The sequence below is a fragment of the Garra rufa genome, chromosome 6, assembly GCF_049309525.1.
Source record: "Garra rufa chromosome 6, GarRuf1.0, whole genome shotgun sequence".
NCBI classification, from domain to species: Eukaryota; Metazoa; Chordata; class Actinopteri; order Cypriniformes; family Cyprinidae; genus Garra; species Garra rufa.
This window is the reverse complement of record NC_133366.1, coordinates 14,042,708-14,062,394: the sequence shown is the minus strand read 5'-3', so window position 1 is coordinate 14,062,394 and position 19,687 is coordinate 14,042,708. Positions and strand designations below refer to the sequence as shown.

The following is a 19,687-nucleotide window of genomic DNA, read 5'->3' as shown; positions in this document are numbered from 1 at the left end:
CTTCAGGTCCCACAAATTCTTGTTTTGTCAGCATTTTTGTGTATTTTAACTCTTTCCAGCAATGACTGTATGATTTTGAGATCCATCTTTTCACACTGAGGACAACTGAGGGACTCATATGCAACTATTACAGAAGATTCAAACACTCACTGATGCTTTAGAAGGAAACAGGATGCATTAAGAGCCAGGGGGTAAATTTAACTGATTTTGAAATATGAAATATGAAATATTTCAGAAATATGATATTTAGGCAAAATAAGAAAAATGTAGACAGCATTCTGTTTAAAAGTTTTCAACCCCGGATCTTAATGCATGGTTTTTCCTTCTGAAGCATCAGTGAGCATTTTGTTAGATCGAGTCCCCACGTCAAGATAAATAAGATCCAGCCCCGGACACCAGATCTTGTCAGGAAATATCGTTTTTTCTGAAATATTGTAACAGAACAACTAGTCGCAGCGCTATCTGTACTCAAACCCTGTTAACAGCAAGTCTTGTCTGGTATCCAAAATACCCAAAACGAGTGTTAAAACAGTTCTCTGTCAGTCAAGTAGTTGACTAATGAAGGCCAGAAAAGAGCAGAAGCAGGAGACGAAGTGATGATGGTAAAAAGGTAGAACAGAGTTTATTGAACAATCTTAGTTGCGTATGTCTCAATGTTCAGACTTCGTCTGAGGAACACAATTCAGCAAACAATGATCAATATCAAACTGACTGATTCATGACAACATCCCATTAAACCTTGGGTTTCCATAAACATCTCCTCTTATCTATTTCTCGTTCATGCAGACCAAACAACTCATGAAACTCCACAGTCATAAAACTGAACAATAATGAAAATGCATATGCAAAGAAAAATAATAAGAAATAGAAGTACAATAAATTGATAAATGATTAAAAATATAATGATAAATGATAATCAAATGATAAATGATAAAAATAATCAAATAATAAACAATCAAATAATACATTATATGAATGACTAATGATTATAAAATGACTATAAATAATTGTCAATTAATGATCATAAATGAATTAAAACATACAAATCAAAACAAAAACACAAACAGTCTGCATGTGAGGATCAAAGGATCCTTCAATTTGAACCTTTTGTAATAGTTGCACATGAGTCCCTCAGTTGTCCTCAGTGTGAAAAGATGGATCTCAAAATCATACAGTCATTGTTAGAAAGGGCTCAAATACACAAAAATGCTGAAAAACCAAAGAATTTGTGGGACCTGAAGGATTTTTTCTAAAGGAAAGCAGCCAGTTTAATGGTTCAGGACAAACAAGGGACTCATGAAGTAGTATTAAGAATCAAGTGTATGTAAACTTTTGAACAGGGTCATTTTTATAAATTCTACGATTATTTTCTCTTGTGGACTATATAAATATCTTTTATGTGAAATATCTTATTCATGTCAGTACTTAATAAAAAATAACATTTTGTATGATCCCTTTTATTTTGGTAAAATAATTAACATTTTGCAGATTCTGCAAGGTGGATGTAAACTTTTGACTTCAACTGTACATAGAGACATAGAGTTAAAACTTATTTATAAGCATTTACATGAAACTCCAATTACATTACAAGCTATCAGAATTTTATGTTTGGCCATACAAAAAACAATATATTGCATCAGTTCGGGCCTAAATGCATGAATGTACAGTTTTATTTTGGTAATAAAACTGATGTCATACAACCCATAATACACGAGCCATAAAAGACAGAAAAACAATAAGACACTAATATACTTATTCTATTTATTATTTATTGCATAAAAATCACTATCCTAGATTCCCTATGTACTTTATTGTCCACTGAAGCTAAAATATACTGACTCATATGCAAAGCCTCAGGACTCGACTATTTTTGGACAGGTGGACCAGTAGCTTTAGGCTTCACAAACCTAGTTCATCTTTTTTTTTTTTATCTTTGGCATGTTGCCTACCTGACTGTGAATTTAGAAAACGGACGAGGTCAGAGCAGTTTGTCTGGCCTCAGTGAAAAGTAAGGTGCTACAAAGAACGACTGAATATGAATCATTTCAAGAACTATCTAAATGGGAACATATATATCGTGGGGGCTATCTGTAATCGTAAACATTTATTATTGTCTAGAATGAAAAACACTATTTGCCTTTATTTATAAGCCACTTTTCCTTTTGAGTAATTGTCCTTAAAGCAGATTTTGTCTGGAAATATTTTCTATACATTTCGCAAACACACTCCCACATAATATGGACTCCAATGTGTATTTTTAAAGTAATACTATTTTGATAAATGGCTAGAAACATTTAAAGGCTGAATGAACTATTTCTCATGCAAAATAACGAATTTGTCAGAGTTACAGATATTCTTTTTGAATATAAAGAATTTGAATATACTTATCATGTTATTTTTTTTACAGGTTAATAATTTAGATATTTTATTAGGAAGACAAACCATTAACAGACTACTGGTCAGTGTGGTGTTCATGGCTTAACATGAATGCTCTGGATTTAGTGTAATTAAACACCTCAGTGCTTTCACTAGAGGCAACAGTTTGTAAAGTTGTGAAACTATAAAAGCCAATATATGTATGGTCTCAGCGGTTTTTCATTGGTCACGAGGTTGTTTCACGGTTGCTGAGTAAACGCATCTCAGATTATCCAGTAGTCGTGACTGCGTGAGAGAGGGAGGGAGGACCGGATTATAACCGCGCAAAAATCGGTTTCTTTATCACACAAACATGTGAATCATCACTGCAACAGAGCCCACTTCACCCGTAACAATCGAGAAGGCGCTGACTCATGAACAGCTGCCTAAAAGCCCGAACAATGATGCGTCATGCGGCGGCAGATGCGTGACGCATTGAAGCACTTCAGTGGCATCTGCTGGAGAGAAAGCCATATTGCATGTTTATATCTCAAAATCGCTTGTGTAAAAAAAAAGCTTAAAAAGAAGACACCACGACACCAGATACAGCTCTCAGAGCATGATGGAAAACTAACAAGGGTTCTCAGTATTCGACTGATGTAATGACACTCTCTTTGACACACTGTGGTAACTGTGTCACCCATATAATGAATACCCTGAACAAATTTAATGATTTGTTGATTTAATGGCCGTTAAGTTAAAAGTACTAAAAGTCATTTCATTACACGTTGAATACGCTTGAGTATCTAGCTTTTCTTCAACGCGGACGTAAGCCTATGGGTGAGACTTCCGTTTCATTATCCACTAAATGGTAAACCTGTTTGCCCTATAAACCATTGTGTGCTCATAAAATTATACATTAAAAAACTTGCTAAGTCACACCGGTTTGCAATATCAAGCAGCAAAACGAGCGGTTTTGTACAGCTAAAAATAGCAGGATGTGGATGACACCGGAAGTCAGACCCATACAATTTACAAATAGCCGCCACTCTTACTGGAAGAAAAAGGTGGATATATTTTGACCATTAAGCTTCCAAACATTCATTCATTTATTTATTTTTTACTAAAGGGGTTTCTACCTGCCTTAGTTTCCTGTCACAATAAAATGGCTTCCTGCTTTACACCAAACATTGTCTTTGATTTAGTGGATATTTATTACTAACAGAGCTGTACTGCTTCTTTTTTTTTTATCATCCTAAAAAAGTAATAGATTATGCCAAACAACTGTTTTCCCCCAAAATTCAGTCTTTTAACAAGATTTTTTTTCTTTTATTACAATCTACAAACACAGACAGTTTACAATTTTCTTCCTTTTTGTTTTTGTATTTATATAGTCTCTCTCTCTCTCTCTCTCTCTCTCTCAAGGTCCTTCTCAAAAAATTAGCATATTGTGATAAAGTTCATTATTTTCTGTAATGTACTGATAAACATTAGACTTTCATATATTTTAGATTCATTACACACATTCGAAAGTAGTTCTAGCCTTTTATTGTTTTAATATTGATGATTTTGGCATACAGCTCATGAAAACCCAAAGTTTTATCGAGGGCAGGGTCAATGCAGCTAGCTATCAGGAGATTTTGGAGCACTTCATGCTTCCATCTGCTGAAAAGCTTTATGGAGATGAAGATTTCATTTTTCAGCACGACCTGGCACCTGCTCACAGTGCCAAAACCACTGGTAAATCGTTTACTGACCATGGTATTACTGTGCTCAATTGGCCAGCCAACTCTCCTGACCTGAACCCCATAGAGAATCTGTGGGATATTGTGAAGAGAAAGTTGAGAGACGCAAGACCCAACACTCTGGATGAGCTTAAGGCCGCTATCGAAGCATCCTGGGCCTCCATAACACCTCAGCAGTGCCACAGGCTGATTGCCTCCATGCCACGCCGCATTGAAGCAGTCATTTCTGCAAAAGGATTCCCGACCAAGTATTGAGTGCATAACTGAACATAATTATTTGAAGGTTGACTTTTTTTGTATTAAAAACACTTTTCTTTTATTGGTCGGATGAAATATGCTAATTTTTTGAGATAGGAATTTTGGGTTTTCATGAGCTGTATGCCAAAATCATCAATCTTAAAACAATAAAAGGCTTGAACTACTTTCAAATGTGTGTAATGAATCTAAAATATATGAAAGTCTAATGTTTATCAGTACATTACTGAAAATAATGAACTTTATCACAATATGCTAATTTTTTGAGAAGGACCTGTATATATATAAAACAATTTTTTTTAAATTTTAAATTAAATTTAATGGATTTTTTCTAAAATAAAAATACACTGACAATTTTGAATGTGAACAAAATTGTAAACAAAATAAACACAAAGATTGTGGATTTTTCACCATTCTCTGACATATTTTACTTTAAGCCCACAAAAAATATCAAAACAAATAAAAAAACGATATATTATAATATAGAAAAAATATATATTATATATATATTATATTATAAATATTATGTATATAAATTAAAGTCTTTTAACAGAAACTAAAAATGTTTTATGTTTATAATAAAAGTTGTGGGCAACACTTTACAATAAGGTTCATTAGTTAACATTAGTTAACTACATTAGTTAATGTGGACTAAGAATGAACAATACTTCTAGAGCATTTATTAATCTTAGTTAATGTTTATTTCAGCATTTACTAATGCATTATTAAAACCATAAGTTGTGTTTGTTAACATTAGTTAATGCACTGTGAACTGACATAAACTAACAATGAACATCTTTATTTTTTATCTAACATTAACAAAGATTAATAGTGTAATAAATGTATTGTTCACTGTTTGTTTATGTTAGTTAATACATTATTGTTGACAAATTACGCCTTGTTGTAAAGTGTTACCAAGTTGTTTTTTAATTGAATTTAAATCTATTTAAAAAAGCATATATCTAACCGCAAGGTCCTTGATGAATATAATTACAGGGCCTGGAGGTTCAATTAGAGAACAGCCTAAAGGCTGTTGACCTTTCCATGCTTGGCGCTCCTGCCTGACCTTTCAATGTAACCGGATCTCAGAAGCTGAGACTGTCCAGCATTACCTGATCCACAGCTGTAGTGACATGACAAAACACTGCTGCACACCTGCTCAGGTGTCACTTTGAGCTCAAGAGCAGGTGTGGCGCAGAGAGACAGAGAGAGGAACAAGAATAAGATATGAAGTCACTCAGAAGGACAGATCTGTAGCTCTAGTTAGTCACCTTTAAATTAGCCGCTTCATTTCTCAATTTCTCAGAAGCTAATTTCACAGGCAGTTACTTGGATTTGGACTCGCTGGGAATAATTCATCCTTCATTCTTTCTGACAAGGATTAAATAGACCGAGGTCCTTGGATTCCCTGTATCACTTTTTCACTTCCTAAGTGGATCGTTGTCACTGTCATCCAAGATGGAGTGAAGATGAGAGGACGAAAGCAGAGTCATGGCTTCTTCCCAGACAGCAGAAGAGACGGAGCGGCCAGTTTCACAGGGAGGAAGCCGACAGGAGAGGGTAAGGAAGCATGACCAGCAGTATTTCATGTCAGACTGTTTGCGGGTGTCCTTGTGTTTCAGACGCTTTTAAATTTTATCAAGGTTGACGAGGTGAGTCTAACACAGCAGCTCCAACATTTCCTCAGGTGTCACACTTTCCATCATGTGCTCTTGTTTTTGTAATTGAGGACAACTGAGGGACTCATATGCAACTATTACAGAAGGTTCAAACGCTCACTGATGCTTCAGAAGGAAACAAAATGCATTAAGAGCCGGAGGGTGAAAACTTTTTGAACATTTCAAGATCAGGGTAAATGTAACTTATTTTGTCTTCTGGGAAACATGTAACTGTCTTCTGTAGCCTCTAAAGGGTAGTACTAAATGAAAACACCCCGGTTTAAAATGCATCCTTTTTCTTTCATCAGTGCATCAGTGAGCATTTGAACCTCCTGTAGTAGTTGCATATGAGTCCCTCAGTGTGAAAAGATGGATCTCAAAATCATACAGTCATTGTTGGAATGGGTTCAAATACACAAAAATGCTGAATGTATAAACTTTGATTTGGTGGACTACTACTACTAATTCACTACTAATATTTCAAAACAAAATAGGCTCACTCCTTATTTTTTAATATGCTAAACAATAATAGATTATGGTAAAAAAACTTTGCTTTTTTCAAGAATTTAAGCCTTTTAAGCCTTTTTGTTCTTCTAATTTCTGAATTATTTAGACACTGTTTACTTTAAGCATCACCAAAAACATTTTTTTCCCATAAATATACAAACATGCAAAATTTTGAAATGATTGGGAATTTTTTTAATGTTTTGAAAGGAGTCTTTTATGCTCACCAAGACTGCATTTATTTGTTCATAAATTCAGGAAAAAGGTAATAATTGTAATATTGTGAAATATTAGTACATTTTTAAACAATTGTTGCTAAATCAAGCTGAATTTTCAGCATCATTACTCCAGTCTTCAGTGTCACATGATCACATGATTGAAAACAGTATTTTTTTGTAGAAATCGTGATACACTACTATTCAGCATTTCCGGTATATAAGATTATTCATTAGATTTCCATTTTAAATAAACGCTGTTCTTTTGAATTTTGTATTCATCAAAAATGAATGGAACTGTTTTCAACAGTAATAATAATAAATGTTGCTTAAGCATCAAATCATATTAGAATAATTTTGAAGGATCATGTGACACTGCAGACTGGAGTAATAATGCTGAAAATTTAGCTTTGCATCACAGGAATAAATTACATTTTAAAAAGTATTCAAATAGAAAACAGTTATTTTAAATTCTAATAATATTACAGCTTTTACTGTATTTTTGATCAAATAATCACAGCCTTAATGACACGACTTATTTCAAAGTCATAAAAAATAAAATGTTTGTTCTTATCATTTCCGGTCAGGTAGGTGAAATATTAGGCTAATATCTTAATTAAAACTGCTTGTATGTATCTTTACCACCTATTAACTTTAGTTTGTCAAAATACTGCACCCTTTCCTGCTTACTTAGTCTTTCTCTATATCATTTAGTAGCTTCCACATATAGTTTAGACAGCATAAATTAGCAGAACAACTTATTCAGTAGTACATTAACCATGCAATCAATGCTGTTGTTTACATCCGAGTATATCCAATATGGCCGTGCATCCGGGTAACAGACCAAATCGTGACTTTGACTGGTTGTGTATATCTTGATATAATTTAAAAGTGACTCTTTTTTGTTGTTGTTCTCACACTTTCTCAGGAAGCGGTAGAGGACGGCACTGAATCTGGCGCTCTTGAGTTGGTCTCTGTTACAGAAGAGGATCTTCCTGTAGTCGAGACGCCCACCACTTTCAACGTGAGCTCCTTCAGCAGTCAAAACAGCCATTCGAGTCACTTTTACGACCCAGACTCGCAGGACCCTCACGTCCCCGTTGAGCTGCCCGCCGTGGTGTCGGCTCCACTGCCTGTGTATAAAGTCCATAACATTCAGATCCCACCCAGCCCAGGTGTGCCCGTCATCAAGGTCCAGCCCTTTTTAAATGGTAAGCGGACTTCTCGCTTTCTTAGTGTGTCACCCTGTTCAAGTACAATCTGAAATAGCTTGTGGTTTACACGGCCAGTTACACAGGGGTTAGAGGACAGAGAGACACTTGAAGTGCTAAAAGTGATCTAATCAGTCTTACTCGGCTGGCAGCACTGGCCTTTAGCAGACTGATTTAATTCACCCGTCTCTCTCCCTCTCTTTCTCTGTCTCTCAGGAGAAAGGCTGTCAGACTTGAAGTCTTTGTGTTGGCCGTATGTGTCTCGCAGATTTCTAGCTCTGCTCATCATCCTGGGCTTGTTAATTGTCTTGATTCTGATTCTAGGAATAGGTTTGGGAGGTGAGTGTGTGTGTGTTTTCTCATAATTTGGGAGCAAATGTTTTCTCAGATGTTATTTAGTCCAAAGACATCTTTAGCTGAAAAACTATGATATATTCATGTAAATGCAATTTATTCCTGTGATGGCAACACTGAATTTCAGCATAATTACCACAGTCTTCAGGGTCACTTTAGAAATCATTCTAATATGCTGATTTGCTGCTCAAAAAACATTTCTTCTTATTATTAATATTGACAACAGTTGTGCTGCCTAATAGTTTTGTGATAAAATTTTGTGATTTAATTTGCATTCAATCAATCTAAAGTGACAGTAAAGGCATTTAAAATGTTATTGTTTCAAATAAATGCTGTTCTTCCGAACTTTCTATTTATCAAAGAATCCTGAAAAAGATGTAAACATTTTCAAATAATAATACAAAACAATACTAAATTGTTTCTTGAGCAGCACATCATCATATTAGACTGATTTCTGAAGGATCATCTTTGCATCACAGGAATATATTACATTTATATTTAAAATATATATTTATTTAGAAGACAGTTCTAGTAAGTTGTAATAATATTTCACAATATTGCATTTTTTACTGTATTTTTGATTGAATAAATGTGGCCTTGCTGAGCACAAGAGACCTTTTCAAAAAAAAAAAAATTCAGATATTTTGCCTAAACATGACTAAACAAACTAAATAATGTCTTAATGTCAATGAAAAAGTGCAGAAAAATTTATGTGAGGATCAGGTATAGGCTTAGGGGAAAGGAAATATGTGACCCTGGACCACAAAACCATTCTTAAGTCGCTGGGGTATATTTGTAGCAATAGCCAAAAATACATAGTATGGGTCAAAATTATTGATTTTTCTTTTATGCCAAAAATCATTAGGAAATTAAGTAAAGATCATGTTCCATGAAGATTTTTTGTAAAATTCCTACTATAAATATATCAAAATGTAATTTTTGATTAGTAATATGCATTGTTAAGAACTTAATTTGGACAACTTTAAAGGTGATTTTCTCAGTATTTTGATTTTTTTGCACCCTTAGATTCCAGATTTTCAAATAGATGTATCTCGGCCAAATATTGTCCTATCCTAACAAACAATGCATCAATAGAAAGCTTATTAATGAGCTTTCATGTGATGTATACATCTCAGTTTTGTAAAATTTAACCTTATGACTGGTTTTGTGGTCCAGGGTCACATATTATTTGCTCAGTAACAGACAAGAGAAGTCAAAAGAAAGTCTCCAACATGGCAAGAAAATATATGTGTGAAGGTGAGTAAGTGTCCTTTTTACTAATGAAACATCCTGAGCTTTGGGAACTGTAAATGTTTAATGAGCTTCACCCTGCTCTATGACGACAGCTCACTGCTAACAGATGGTTGTTTTAACTTCTTTTAGAGAGGAGTGTGTGTGTCACTGCTATGCATTTGATCTCTTTTTCTCCAGTGGGTCTGAAAAGTTGCTCAGGCAAGTTTCGCTGTTTGTCGTCGGTTCAGTGTATTAGCAGAAATGCTGTGTGTGATGGAGTCGAGGACTGTGGAGATGGAGAAGATGAGCTCAACTGTGGTGGGTTGAACCTATCAGTCTCTTTTTGACCTTAAAATCAACATGAAATCAATAGTGACCCTATTTATTGTTTTTAAAAGCATTAAAACCTGACTCTTACATCTCTCTCTCTCTCTCTCTCTCTCTGTCTGTCAGTGCGTGTGAGTGGCAGGAGCTCTGTGCTGCAGGTGTTCAGTAAGGGCTCATGGAGGACTGTGTGCTCTGAAGGCTGGGATTCTCACCTGGTCTCTGTAGCCTGCAGACAACTGGGATACAACAGGTACAAAAAATTACAATGTACTACGCAGAATCTTTCTAATTTAAATTTTGGAGCAGATGGATTGCATTTTGCATAATAAAGAAGCAATAGCACAGCAAGAAAAAACTGTTGCTCCAGAGATCCAAAATAGGAAGAAATAATTTAATGCATGTTCAACAAAAAAGATTTTTTTGAGTCAGACTCTTCATCAGGCCATATGGTTTGAAATGTCAGTTTAAATCATTTTTGGAGCTCTGGTGTGCTAACATTTTTATGTGATTGATTTTTGTGACTGAGCACTTTCATTGAGCTTTTTGCCAGCAGGATTTGTGTACTTCTTGTCTGTTTTTGTCTGGTATATCTCATGTAAAAAAGCTACTTGTTTTTAAACTTTACTCATCAGTAAATTAAAATAGTGTCAATAGATTCAAATGAACTAAGTCAAACTTAAAATAATTGTCAGAGCCTAAAGTTCTTCAGAGTTCCTACTCTTTTATATGATTTTTCTGGTTGTTTGTGATTTACCGGATAAGGGTTAAAAAAAAAAAAACTATAAAAATAGAAAAGTTAATTTTTTTAATCTACATGGGATTTTATGATTTCAATTTAAAGATTTTATTAATTTCAGGTCTAGAAATTGCAATTTTAAAATTCCCTCTTACAGTATATCAAGGTTTTCAAAGACAATGGGAACCCCTTAGTCAACTTGTAGCCCCCTAGCATAAAACAGTCTGGACCAGCACAGAACCAGTATAAACCAGTCTGAACTAGCATCTAACTTGCATTAAACAGTCTGGACCACAACCAGACCATTATAAACTAGTCTGGACTAGCACCCGACTAGCACTGAACAGTCTAGACCAGTACCAGGCCATTTTAAATCAGTCTGGCCAGCACCAGACCATCATAAACCAGTCTGAACCAGAACAAGACCATTATAAATCAGCACAGACTAGCATAAAAACAGTCTGGACCAGTACCAGACCATTATAAATCAGTCTGTGCCAGCACCAGACTACCATAAACCAGTATGGACCAGCATCCAACTATCATAAAACAGTCTAGACCAGTAACAGACCACCATAAACCAGTCTGGACCAGCAAAGAGCAAGTATAAACCAGTCTGAACTAGCATCTAGCTAGCAATAAACAGTCTGGGCCAGAAACAGACCATTGTAAACTAGTCTGGATTAGCATCCGACTACCATAAAACAGTCTGGACCATTTACCAGATCACCATCAACCACTCTGGACCAGAACGAGACCATTATAAACCAGTATGGACTAGCATGTGACCAGTATAAAACAGTCTAGACCAGTACCAAACCATTATAAATCAGTCTGGGCCAGCACCAGACCACCATAAACCAGTCTGGACCAGAACTAGACCATTATAAACCAGTATGGACTAGCATCCAACTATCATAAAACAGTGTAGACCAGTACTAGACCACCATAAACCAGTCTGGACCAGCACAGAACAAGTATAAACCAGTCTAAACTAGCATCTAGCTAGCATTAAACAGTCTGGACCAGAACCAGACCGATATAAACCTATCTGGACCAGCATCAGACCATTATTAACATGTCTTGGCCATCACTGAACCATTATAAACCAGTCTGAACTAGCACCATAAAAAAATATAAACCTGTTTGGACCAGCATCAGGCCATGATAAACCAGTCTAGACCATTACAGACACATTATAAGCTAGTTTAAATCAGCACCAGACCAATATAAAGTTTAAACCCATCTGGGCCAGCACAGAACCAGTGCAAACCAGTCTAGTCCAAAACCAGATCACCATATACAATCTGGACCAATGCAGAACCAGTATAAACTAGTCTTGACTAGTATCCAACTAGCATAACACAGCCTGGACCCGAACCCGACCATTGTAAACCAGTCTGAGCCAGCACAGAACCAGTACAAACCAATTTGGTAAAGCCCCCCAGTGGGTCTTGGCCTTGGGGAATATATGAAATGTAAAATATTTAACAATTGAACTTTTAGTTCTACATTAAAGTTTCATTTAGAATCACAAATTTTGTGCATTTTTTATAGAGCTCTGCTATTTACAGCATCAGCCATCAGTGGGACAGCTGTGAAAGATCTCGACTGTAATCTCTGTAACTTTAGATCCTAGGACTGCAATTATTCTCTTCATGTCCGTTGACTAACAACGGAGGCAAAACGATCATCTCCCCATGCCTGCTATTTCAGGAAAATTCATTTCCCCAAGCAAAGCAGGGATTTCCTCTTTTTAAACAGAAATATGGTTATACGTTCCTTGCGTGTGTGCTTGTGTGACTGTGTTCTTGCACTGTGTGGGTGTCTACGAATAATAATGTGCCTCTGTTCCCGGTGGCCTCATTACCTGCATAGTTAATCCAATTAAAATCAGTCTGCCATTAAATGAAAGAAAGGAAAATCATCACGGCAAACACTGTTTCACCTCAACTAGGTCAAGATGTTACATTTAACATCTGCAGTCGTCTGGTCTGTCTTAAAGTTTGAGATCTTGGCACTTGAATTTACTAGTTTTTTTTGGTCAAAAATAATGATTGATTACAGTTTCTTAATATAGTTTTGTGTATTTTAACATTTATTAACTATAAAACGATTTCCGTGAGAAGGCTTATATAATTTTTTGATTTTACAGCCAATTCACAGTCAATTCAAACCTTTTTCCAGTTGTGTCATTTGACTAATGATTGCTTTTTTTCTCTCTCTCTTCTGATTGTAGTTTTGTGAGCTCTATTGATGTTCCCATCTCCTCCATTGAAACGGTCTTTCAGAATAATTTAGTGGCTCTTAATATCAACAAAACAGGCTTTCAAGACAGCTTCAAGATCCAAAACTCTTCAAACCTCAGGTAAACTTTCTTTTATATCGGAGGTGAAAGCTTTTTAAATTTGAAGATCATGGTACATTTAACTTATTTTGTCTTCTGGGACACATGTAAGTATGTTCTGTAGCTTCGGAAGGGCAATACTAAATGAAATATATATATATATATTTAGCCAAAATATGAAAAATGTACACCTTCTTTTTTCTTCAAAAGTTTCCACCCCCCGGCTCTTAATACATAGTTTTTCCTTCTGAAGCATCAGTGAGTGTTTGAACCTACTGTAATAGTTGCATATGAGTCCCTCAGTTGTCCTCAGTGTGTAAATTACATTTTCAGTCAATTTAAATTTTTGGGTGAACTATTCCTTTAAGCTTCAAGTCTGATTAAGACTAACGTCACTGTTGACTCCTTCAGTGAACCATGAGGTATTTTTTCCTCATGTCTGATTGTTCTGTCTTGGCTTAAAAATGAGCACTACAGTCCCTCTTTTTTCTCAGATCTTAATCAAATTGACTCAAGCCTGAGGAACAATTGCTCAGGCTAAAGACTGTCAAATGAGATCAGTCCAGTGACTGATGCATTACATGGCAGATTGTTCAATACTGACTCCAAAAAATCTAAAGTGCTTTTGTAGATTTATTCTCAGGAGTGTCTTTAGCCCTTGATAAAGCAGTCAGAACTGTCTCTGAGTCCCAAAGCTGGTAGATCTCTTACTTTCAGCAAATGCTGTCTTAAAAAAGGAAAGCTTGACTCCAAGCTGGAATAAAAATGAGAGTTGATTTGTTTTTTTTAATACATAGCATAGAAGCATAGAAATGAAACCTGAAAACCGTTAACTGTGTGTGTAGTTCAGACAGACAAAAAGATATTAATAGCACTAAAAGTGTATTTTCTATTATTCCAGAAAGACACAATGCCGTTCTGGTATGGTGACTGCTGTCAAGTGTATAGGTGAGTTGTTTTTTTTCTTTTCTTTTTTAAAATGAAAGATAAATGGCACCACAATTAGTTTTTGATTGCTTTGGTGACTCACACTTGTTTGAGACTGTCATAAAAGTTTAATTCTTCATATAAGCAATATTGCGTGTATGACGTTTAATCAGTAAACACTTAGAAATCACCCAGAACTCGCTAACTTATCAACTATAACCAAATGTTATAAAACAATGGTGACTTTTGCATTGTGTCGCTGAGTTTTTCACTCAGATCCAGTTTGTGTGTTGTGGTGCAGAGTGTGGCTCCAGGCCAGCCATCCGCAGTCGCATTATGGGAGGGAATGTGTCGGGGTCTGGGATGGTACCGTGGCAGGTCAGTCTGCATTACCAGAACCAGCATCTGTGTGGAGGATCAGTCATCAGTGAGCACTGGATTCTCACTGCTGCACACTGTGTGTACGGGTGAGTATGACACACACACACACACACACACACACACACACACACACACACACAGACACACACAGACACACACACACACACACACACACACACACACACACACACACACACACACACACACACACACACACACACACACACACACACACACACACACACACACACACTCATATCATCCTTTCTACAAAAAACAAGTCTGAGCTTGTTTTGTGATGCTCCAGACTGGTTTATGGTGATTTGGTTTTGGTCTATTTTGTGTGTTTATTAAGCAACTGTAGGAAGGCGTTCGGAAATGTCAACAGATGAGCGCATCAGTGCACACGGGGCAAAAAGCGCTGTTATAACACAGGCGCACTATAGCGCTGATGTGACCGAGCCCGACTCGAACCCTAGTTTCCTTACGAAATATCTGTCTGAACCCGGCCCGGCCCGTCGGGCTCGGCTCGGGTATCCATCCTATAGTTTGTGATGGACTAGACTGGTTAATTATGGTCTGATGCTGGTCCAGACTGTTTAATAATGGTCTGGTACTGTTCCAGACTGTTTTATGTTAGTTGGATTATACAAGTTTAGACTAGTTTATTCTGGTTCTGTGCTGGTCAAGACTGTTTTATGCTAGTTGGATACTAGTCCAGACTGTTTTATACTGGTTCTGTGCTGGTCCAGACTGGTTTATGCTATCTGGATGTCAGTCCAGACTAGTTTATGCTGGTTCTGTGCTCTGGTGTTGGTCTAGACTGGTTTGTTCTAGTTCTGTGCTGGTTTATATTTGGCCGGTGCTGGTTCAGGCCTGTTTATAATGGGTTTGTGATGGTCTAGACTGGTTAATTATAGTCTGATGCTGGTCCAGACTGGTTAATAATGGTCTGGTACTGGTCCAGACTGTTTTATGCTAGTTTAATGCCAGTCCATACTAGTTTATACTGGTTCTGTGCTGGTCCAGACTGGTTTATAATGGTTCTGTGCTGGTCCAGACTGTTTTATACTGGTTCTGTGCTGGTCCAAACTGGTTTATGCTAGTTGGCTGCTGGCCCAGACTGGTTTATTTTGGTCTGGTGCTGGTCCAGACTGTCTTACACTATTTCTGTGCTGGTCTAGACTTTTTTATGGTTGTAAGATGATGGTCCAAACTGGTTTATACTGGTTTTGTGCTAGTGCATACTGATTTATGCAGGACTGAAGATAGTCAGAGCTTTTTATACTGATTTTGTGCCAGTTCAGTCTGGTTTATGCAGGTCTGGTGCTGGTCCAGATTGTTTTAATCTGGCCTGTTACCAATCCAGATTGGTGTACGCTGGTTTTGTACTGGTTTAGACTCATTTAGTCTGGTTCTGTAGTGGTCCAGTCTGCTTATTCTGGTCTGGTGCTGGTCCAAGCTTTTTTTTCCTGATCTGGTACCAGTCTAGACTGGCTTTTACTGGTTCTGTACTGATCCAGTCTGATTCAAGCTAGTCCAGACTGGTTTCTTCTGGTTCTGTGCTAGTCCTGATTGGTTTATGCTGATCTGATACTGATCCAGCCTAGTTTACACCAGCTCTGTGCTCGTCCAGATTAGTATATGATGGTTCAGTTCTTAAATTTGTGATTTTGTTTTTGTTCAAAGCTTTGCTCAGCCAGTGTTATGGGCCGTGTATGCTGGAATAATAGACCAGCCATTGAGTGGATCTGGAGCTCTCTCTGTGGAGAAAATCATCTACCATGCCAACTACAGGCCAGGAGAACATAGCTACGACATAGCGCTGATAAAGCTAAAACTACCTCTGTCTTTTAATGGTAAGTATTTGCTTCTTGTCACTATAAATAGACTTTGCTTAAAAAGACTTTTAAATGACAATATAATTATGGTTTTACTACAATATATCTCTTTTTCACTTTTCCCAGACAATGTAGCACCCATCTGTTTGCCCAGGTATGGCGAGAGCTTTGAGGATGGACAGATGTGTTTGATCTCAGGCTGGGGAGCCACAGTGGATGGTGGTGAGTATGGATCCAACAGGTGTTGGTACACTTTTAAGGGCACTTAATAGAAAATAGTTGAACGGCTAGTATTCCTTGTGCAAATACTTGTGGTTAAGTGTATCTTTTGAGTCAACTCTTCAGAATGCACGTGTGTGTTGTGCAGGAGAGGCCAGTGTGTCCCTACATTCTGCTCAGGTCCCATTACTGTCCAGCAGAGACTGCCGCAGACTGGGTCTGACCTCCTGGAACATCTGTACAGGATTCTCAAAGGATAATGCTGGAACATGTCCGGTATCGCATCTGAATATCATCACAATGAACTACAATATCCATTATTAAAACAAGCATTCTTAAATGTATTTGCACCTTAGTTGAACCCCTTGTCTTCTGTCTATAGGGGGACAGCGGAGGGCCGCTGGCCTGTCGGGGGTCCGGGTGGACATTGGTGGGGGCAGCCAGCTGGGCTGAGAGCTGTGGACAAAAAAACAAACCAGGAATTTACACCAGCATAAGTGAAGCTCTCACATGGATTCAGCAACAGATGGAGGTATATCAAAAAAGAGTTTTTCTACTACAAATGAATAAATAAATACACTTTCTTTTTTACAAAATGTTGAAGGCTGGAAACAACTTTTTCAATGTGGTGGGAAACATTTGAACAGCCTTCTTCCTTTGAACTTTGACCTTCAATGTGCTTCCAACTTTTTTTAAGTATGCAAGTATTAACAAAATGCAATTATCATTATTAAAATGATTAGTAATATTATTTATGTTTTTCATGCTTGTTAGGTCCTACACATTACATTTTTACTTACAATAAAATGCAAAAATTTTAATAATTAAATAATAATGTTCTTAAAAATAAGTAAATAAATAACTATACGACTGGTTTGTACTGGTATTTTGCTAGTCCAAACTGTTTATAATGGTCTGGTACTGGTCTAGACTAATTTATAACGGTCTGGTACTGGTCCAAACTGGTTTATAATGGTCTGATCCTGGTCCAGACTTTTTTTTGCCAGTCGAATCCCGGTCCAGACTGGTTTATAATGGTGTGGTGCTGGTCCAGACTGGTTTATAATGGTGTGGTGCTGGTCCAGACTGGTTTATAATGGTGTGGTGCTGGTCCAGACTGGTTTATAATGGTGTGGTGTACTGATCTAGACTGTTTTATGCTTATCGGATGCTGGTTTAGACTGGTTTACAATGGACTTGTACTGGTTCAGACTTTTTTATGCTAGTCGGATGCTAGTCCAGGCTGGTTTACAATGGTCTGGTACTGGTCCAGACTATTTTATACTGGTTCTGTGCTGGTCCAGACTGTTTTATGCTTGTCGGATGCTGGTTCAGACTGGTTTATAATGGTCTGGTGCTGGTCCTGACTGTTTTATGCTAGGTGGATGCCTGTCCAGGCTAGTTTATTATGGGTTGGTGCTAGTCCAGACTGGTTTATAATGGTCTGGTGCTGGTCCAGACTGGTTTATAATGGTCTGGTGCTAGTCCAGACTGGTTTATAATGGTATGGTGCTGGTCCAGACTGGTTTATAATGGTCTGATACTGGTCTAGACTGATTTATAATGGTCTGGTATTGGTCCAAACTGGTTTATACTAAGTTACAGAAGTGTTATACCAGATGGAAGAGACAAGAGATTTTTCAGGCACATTTTTTACTGGCAAATGAAACCATATTTTGATAATGATGACCACAGTGGTGTCACAAGGAATTCTGGGCCCAGAGGAGGCAGTCCAAGTAGTCATAGTTAACTAGGCCTCTGAGTAAGTAAAGGAGCTTTGGCGGAGAGTGATATTCAGTTACAAGAAGACAGCTGAACTTTATTCCCATTGGCTAGTTAACACTCTGATTTATATTTCATTAACTGTGTTTGTGCTGATGAATAACTGACACACTCCCTGCTCCCTCAGGGTCTCTTTGACCTTTGAAAAGGTTTTTGGGACACTAGAGTCATCTAGTGGTGATTGTGTTGTAAAACAGCACCTTCTTAACAGTTCAACCACAACCACAAACCATACATTTGGTTTTAATTTCATCAAGACATTTGATATTAAATCTTGTATTTACTCACATTAAAAGAACATTCAACATTTAAAATGTAACTGATGAATAGTCTTTAAATTCCTGTCTGTGTGCTTCAGTTGCTAATAATGTCTGTGGCATTGTAAGCACTGGTATTTTCTTTTGAAAATACAAATAATATATTTTTTTTATTCAGAAAGAAGAGGATCAGCGACGCTGAGCATCTCATGGTGGATGAGCTTCTATTTCCATACATAACATTTGGAATTGCCTTACGAGGTTATACTATGTATTCTCATAATGGATAAAATATGATATTTCTTAAGGAAAATAAGTAGATTTATCATCAGTGGACATGAAATGTACACTAAATTATAGTATGACCCATTTATTTAAATACAATTCAATTAGAATAGAATACATTTTTTTAGTAAACTTATTTGAATCTATTTATTGTATATTGTTTATTTGTGCTGAGTTTATTATAAATTTATCCAAGCATGTCAAAACATTTTAATGCATATATTTTTGTATGTAAGACCAAATGTATACACGTTTAAAGATTTAGTTCACCCAAAAATGATAAAAATCTATCATTAATTACTTATCCTCATGTCGTTCCAAACCCCTAAAACCTTCATCTTTGGAACACAAATTAAGATATTTTCATTTTAAATCCTTACTACTTTAGATTTCATCAAAAATACCTTAATTTATGTTCCAAAGATGAACGAAGGTCTTACGCCATCAGGGTGAGTAATTAATGACAGAATGTTCATTATTAGGTGAACTATCCCTTTAACATGTGATGCATTTATTATCTTCATTAAATTAATGTTATTAAGAGATTTACCATATTAAAATTATCTTCCTAATTCTCTATTTTTCTCCTCTAAATCTCTGTATTCTTGCCTCACTTTCTTTGTTTTTGGTATTTAATATACAAAAAGTGTTCCAGTAATTAATAAATGTTAAACCAAGCAAATCCCACGATTACGATTTTAGCCCGAAGAAAATGATTTATTTGTTTACAACCCCAAATGAGTGAAGGAATAATTGACGACGGGCCGTTTAATTCTTAGAAAATAATGTAGTACTTAGAATATAAACGGAATAATTGATTTCGCATCACCACCTCGGGTGTGCATTATTTTTGCACAATTCAACGGACCGACGTCAATTATTCCGCTTATACTACAGTTACCACACCTCAAGACATCGATCAGATGTTATATTTCAGATATTATATTTCAGAAGATATTCGTCTGGTTTTTGTCCTTAAAACGCTATTGTGAGTAGGATTCATTTTTTACGCAGCTCATCCAATGCCATAGTTACTAATTCCAAAACTTCATTTT

General features: G+C 36.5%; 1 protein-coding gene across 1 annotated transcript; it reads left to right on the top strand.

The window, feature by feature from the left end:
- The first annotated feature begins 5,846 nt into the window (after positions 1 to 5,846).
- On the top strand, positions 5,847 to 18,549 carry tmprss3b (transmembrane serine protease 3b). Its single transcript, XM_073842570.1, has 13 exons — positions 5,847 to 5,915; positions 7,661 to 7,943; positions 8,160 to 8,282; positions 9,729 to 9,848; positions 9,984 to 10,107; positions 12,833 to 12,961; positions 13,842 to 13,888; positions 14,169 to 14,334; positions 15,938 to 16,107; positions 16,216 to 16,311; positions 16,457 to 16,584; positions 16,691 to 16,840; positions 18,526 to 18,549. Exons 1-13 carry the CDS (start codon positions 5,847 to 5,849, stop codon positions 18,547 to 18,549), a joined length of 1,629 nt encoding a protein of 542 aa, XP_073698671.1.
- The last annotated feature ends 1,138 nt before the right edge of the window (positions 18,550 to 19,687 follow it).